This window comes from Dipodomys ordii, unplaced genomic scaffold (genome assembly GCF_000151885.1).
Source record: "Dipodomys ordii isolate 6190 unplaced genomic scaffold, Dord_2.0 Scaffold116, whole genome shotgun sequence".
NCBI classification, from domain to species: Eukaryota; Metazoa; Chordata; class Mammalia; order Rodentia; family Heteromyidae; genus Dipodomys; species Dipodomys ordii.
In genome coordinates, this window is record NW_012267332.1 from 3,337,459 (window position 1) to 3,343,458 (window position 6,000).

The 6,000-nt window shown below is 33.6% G+C and overlaps 1 protein-coding gene across 1 annotated transcript in view; it reads left to right on the forward strand.

Annotated features, from left to right (window-relative positions):
- Abcb7 (ATP-binding cassette, sub-family B (MDR/TAP), member 7) overlaps window positions 1-3,054 on the forward strand; it is a 124,168-nt gene extending 121,114 nt beyond the window's left edge. The window contains exon 16 of the mRNA XM_013028930.1: window positions 2,555-3,054. Coding sequence (XP_012884384.1) covers window positions 2,555-2,770 — 216 coding nt within the window. The 3' untranslated portion in view covers window positions 2,771-3,054. The remainder of the gene's footprint in view (window positions 1-2,554) is intronic.
- The last annotated feature ends 2,946 nt before the right edge of the window (window positions 3,055-6,000 follow it).

The window sequence follows — 6,000 nt, forward strand, 5'->3', positions numbered from 1 at the left end:
AAGAAGACAAAACTGCCTATCAAATTCATAATCACTGAGAAGAAAAACAATGAATCCCAGTAACTCTTGAACATTTTTCCAATTGTATAGCCTTAGTGGAATATAAGGGCAAAAATAATTCAAAGACAAATCAAACTTAGTTTGCTTTTTTGGTCACGGTATTTTCAAGATAACCATTTTGAAACTACTTTTTATATATGTTAAAATTGAACCTATGAGTAAATACACTGATGGCGTTAGAGATATCCCTTTGAAGAAGATAGATACAAATATGTAATGATCAAAGAAGAGGAATGTGATGATGTTATAGTGGAACAGAATTATTAGTATGAATTCATAGTATTTTAAACATGATCTCTATTCAGTGGAATGGCCTACAAGCAGTAAAAATCTGGTAGCAATGTGAATACCTGGCACAGAGATTTAAGGCACTGTATGACTGTTTCTCACCAAAAGGAACCAAGCCTCCTTGGAGAAATAACTGACACCAAATCTGGGACAGAGAAACTAATGAACACATGTCACAAGGACACAGAAACCATTTTGAATGGGCTCCCACTGGCCAAATTTGGGATAATTAGAGCAGCAAAAAGAATAATGACACTAATGAATTCTTACACATTGAATACAAAATTAATTTCTGTATCCATAACAATACTTTTACAACAAAAAAAAGTGCTTAGCGGAAAAGGAAAGCCCATCTTTAAGAATTCCAACTGACACATGGAGAAAGAATGGTAATTTTAGAAAAATCGGACTTTGCAACCACCATTATAATAATTGATTCAGATAAGGATCATCACTGGTTGATAAAACCATATGGTGAAAAGCTATTGGGGAATAGAAGGTTCATAGGTTTTGCAAGTACAACTCATAGATAACATTAATTCCAAAGAGAAAATGTATCTTTAAATAGAGAAATCTGATCGATACCATTAACCAAGTGATCAAACTTAATATCAATTATGGAACAAATTAACTTCCTGTACCTCCTTAAGTAACTAAGAACACACGTATTTGTGACTGAAGCATTTAGCCTGGATCTAGTCATCAGTACCAACTGGACTAATACAAACTGAAGGGCATTCTTCCAAAAATAGGCCTGGACATTTCAGAATGTCAGTGTCACCCACAGACAGAGGCAAAGAAACTGTTATAAAGTCAGGGTATTGATCGTGACTGGATTCTTGATGGGAAAAAATAAAGGTCATTATTGGGATGAACTTTGATTATGAACTATGTTAGATAGACTGTCACATCATAGCTAAATTTCTTGGATGTGATATAGTTATATTCCAGTCATGTAGGAGAATGTCCTTGTTTTTAGGACATAGATACTAATGAAACATTTAAAGGTAAAGTATTACAGGTGTCTGCAAGTCATTCTCAAATGACTATGCAAAAATAGTGGGGGGAGGTGTAAACAAGGCAAGTATGGAAAAAAAACAGTTGCTAAATAGGAGAACTATTTATAATTGTTCACTTTTGGAGATTTCTAATAGTAAGATACAACACCAAGGAAATGAAAAAAAGGCTGTTAGTAAGTCTAAGAATATATAAGTATATGAAGAAAAATAAAAAATATATAAGAAAAATACATAAAATCCAAGTTTCTACATAGCTCAATAGCAAATAAATATGTTTACATAGCCATAATAGACACTAAATCAGAATTTTATTTGATGTTATTATGAAAGTAGAGAAATGGGGCAGAGGGAATGTGAAATAGTAGAAAGTACTTGTAAAGGTTTTATCATTAGGAGTACCAAAAATACTGACAAAATTTCTTTTCTATCCCACCATGTTTAACAGTAGCTAGCAAAAGAGATTGGTTGTAAATCAGAGTTTGGAATGTATACACAGACCAGTACAGTGTTGGGTTTAATAGTAACTTCTGGAACAAGTAAATTTTGTATTTTCATGAAATCAAAGTACACATATATATTTTAAGATATTACTTTACATCCCTGTACAAATTATTGCTTTTGATTTGAATATTTACTGGTTATAGAAAAATCACCATTTTATATTTTTAACCTTCCCTTCAAAGTGAAAAATAAGGGCTGGGAATGTGGCTTAGTGGTAGAGTGCTTGTCTAGCATGCATGAAGCCCTTGGTTCTATTCTTCAGCACCACATAAACATAAAAAGCCAGAAGTGGTGCTCTGACTCAAGTGATAGAGTGCTAGCCTTGGGCAAAAAGAAGCTCAGGAGGACAGTACCCAAGCCACAGGACTGGCAAAAAAGGAAGGAAGGGAGGGAGGGAGGAAGGAAGGGAAGGAGGGAGAGAGGGAGAGAGGGAGGGAGGGAGGGGGGGAACAATTTAAATAAAATTGTGTTTGTGATCATTGAATTTTCAATGTTTACTGGGGGCTGGAAGTTCCACAGTGATGAAAACATTTGTACTTCAGTTTTCCTCGCTTATACTATAGATATGGAATTGTGACAAGAATTTTACTTTAATGAACACAAATTTTTCAAAATCCTTCAGTTATAAAGTATTGCCATTTTTAGTTATGCTAGCTAAATAACCTTTCTCTGTGTTTACTTTTTAGGGTAAGGTAGCTGAACGTGGTACCCACTACAATTTGCTTGCTAACTCTAGCAGTATCTATTCAGAAATGTGGCATACTCAGAGCAGCCGTATGAATAACTATGGTAACTCCAAATGGAATGCACAGAAAGAGAATATGTCCAAGGAGGAGGAAAGGAAGAAACTACAAGAAGAAATTGTCAATAGTGTGAAAGGCTGTGGAAACTGTTCCTGCTAAGTTATATGAATCTTTCTTCCTCCATCCCTCTCTCTCCCCTTCCTCCCTTTCTTTCTCCCTCCTCCCCTCTCCTCTTTCTTTCTTACCACACATTTGCACTGAAGCAGAATTGTTTAATTAAAATCATACATTCCCACTTGCTATAATCCTTTTAAGTAGGACTTTATTTTCAGGAGGTTTTGAGTTTTATACCTTTCAGTCTTAACATGGCATCTGTATCCCCCAAATTATTTTCTTGCTTTAGCCCTAGTTGTGCTCAATACATAAATTTTGTTACATTTTTACTTTACTCTGTTGTTCTTTTTGAAGTTCTGACATCCATTTGATACCCATAACCAGATGAATCAGATTGATGTTCAAATTTTTGCAGTTTTTAAAAACCCCTTTATGCTGACAATTTGTAGAAAAGGGTCATTTTCTCAAAACTGAAGCAAAAGAGAACAGGATACATTTATTGTCTCTTCTCTATCCCCTCCAATTGAAATACTTTATTGATGTGAAAATTAGTTTATGAACAAATTTAAGGTTAGGACTTATCAGAAATAGGCATTTATAATTTGATGTCTTCAAAAATACCTATGCTTACAGTTTTTTAAGTGTTTCCAGTTATATACTTTTTAGAGGCAACATTTTTATTTTCATGTTGAGGTAGAGAAACAAAGTGTTGCAAACCAAATTTATGCATTTTTTTCTTTACATACTTATAAACCCAGGTGTCATTTGAGAGTTGCCATATTGGGAGTGATCTGAAAGTTTAGGAACTTAATGGCCTTTTCTAATTTCCATCTTAGATGCACTGATTTTTGCATCTGGAGTTATACAAACAAATAAGTAGAATGTTATGCATGTACCCACATATGGGTATGTACCTGCTCATGAATGTTTATTAATTTCTGTCCACTTAAACATTATTGAAAATGTTTGATAAATAAGAAAGATTAAATATATACATACATATGTATACATACACAGGCACTCTTTAAATGACCTAGACTCTCAATCTGTATTGACACTTCAGATTTCCTTCATTATAAGGTCTTCTACTTTTTTCACTAATTTAATGAGTTTCTTTAAGCCTGATGAAACAAGGAGCCTAAGCAATATAGTCAAGTTCCACCTGAAATAAAAAGAAAACAAACCTTACCTGCTAGGATTATTTAGAGGGCATGTACCTGTAGCTCAAGAAGCTTAGGAAGCTGAGCCGGGAGGATCACTGAGCCCAGGAGTTTGAGGCCAGCCTAGTGACATCCTGTCTCTTACACATTTCTTTTTTCAGTGTGAATTTGCTTTGTTTGACAGTAATCATTCAGTCTGAAACTTACATATCTCATGAATTAATGGCCCCATAACCATAAGTAATGAGTTTTCTCAGGAAAAGTACTCAAATATTTGTTTTATTGGTTTGTGGTTTTAATATGTGTTAAGTGATTTATTAATATAGGAAAGATTAATAGTTTTTTATTTGTTGACATTGTTGGGTAACTATCTGAATTTGTCTAACAGAAGTGAATACTTTTGTTACATAAAGGCAATTTGATAAGTAACTTGAGGCCAGTATTTTATATATAGCCTTTGATACTAGAATAAGTGATGTGACATGTTGAAATTAACACTGAGGTGCATAATCTGCAAAATGAGGTGGTTTTGCTTTTTGACATATCTTATTGTGAAGCCATAGGTATTATTGCTAGTCTAAAGAGAAAACAGCACTTCCACTGAACAAAGCAGTTACATTATTAGAAAGGGTAAAACCTGGGTAGAAATTTTGTTTCTACATTAATGCCTTCTATACATATCCAGTGATGCTGGTAAGAAAAAGATTTAGCTTAGTTGCATAAACAAGTGGGTAAAAATTAAGTAATCATTACTGATAATTCCACTTGAAGTGTTTATAGTGTTGTTAAAAGCAAGCAATTTTGTGATGCAGGGGAACATTGAGTTCAAGAAGGTAGAACTGTTTTCAAGGTAGGAATAATTTTCCCCACTAAGACATTTTGAAGCTGTTTTTCTTTTCATGTGATTGCAGGTGGTCCCTTAGGCCATTGTGGTCATTAACCTGTATTTTCAGCTAATAAAAAGTAAAACTACCTGAAAAACACAGTTATTATAGAGGCCATAACTACATCTTAAGGACATTTCTCTTAAAACCAAAAACCACGTCATATTAACATGGTTCTGTGCAGAGAAATAATAGATTAGTTGAAAGAAAAGCTTCTTAGGATGATTCACTCATAGGAAATGCCAAAAAAAGGAGCATTTAATTATAATGTACTAATTTTACATTACAATATTACATGCTCACACAAAAGGACAATGTGTATAAATTTTTTAATTCAGTGTTGGAACAATGTTTTTAATGTATCAGGATGAATAAGCTACAGTTTTAGAATTTGAGCTCTGAAAATGAACTAAGATGATAGGGATGTAATTCTTGTACTCCTTTGTTTTAAAGATTGGAACATTTATTTTCTAAAGTAATCCAAGTTTACAGAAATTAAGTTGAAACCAAGGTAAAGTGGGTTGGGATTGAAATGGACTAGGTGCCATTCTGGAGGTTTGTCACATGGAAATATTTTGATGAGCAGATGAGCTCATTTGGAAGTCTTTGAACAGCTCAAGTCAGGGTCACTTGGGATAATCACAGAGTCCTTCACATTTGGACATGAACAAGCTCACAAAATGCATTTCCTTTTCCTCTGCAGGGATGTGTACCTTTTACATACCTTAAGATTGTTATTTTGTCTTATTCTTCGATGTTGACAAATGTCACTTTGTGAAAATGGTTGTTTCTAAAATATGTTTTGTTTAAAAAGGTATTTAAAAATTGTGTGATTCAAAACTTCACTCAGAGACATTGGGAAAAGATGTGTGATTCCTTGTTTTTGGAACCCTTTGTTTTGTTAATGCTGCCATATTGCTCCTATCTTTCCTACTTGTTCAGTGTGTCAGCAAGTAGCCATTTTTGCCAGTGTATGTTCATAATTCTCTTACCTTATAACTTTATTTCAGGATATGCTGTTGTGAATTTGTAGCTGAAAGTATTTAAATACGTTTGCAATTGCAGTTTTCTTAAATTATTAGGACGTCTCATTTTTTCTTTCTTTGAATATATACATTTTTGAATGTAAACTTTATGGTCAATCACAATATTAAGCCAAATAACCTGTATAAAACTGGTTAAGACAAAACAACTGAACCAAGGAATCCCTTACCACAGTTCTGTTGTTTAT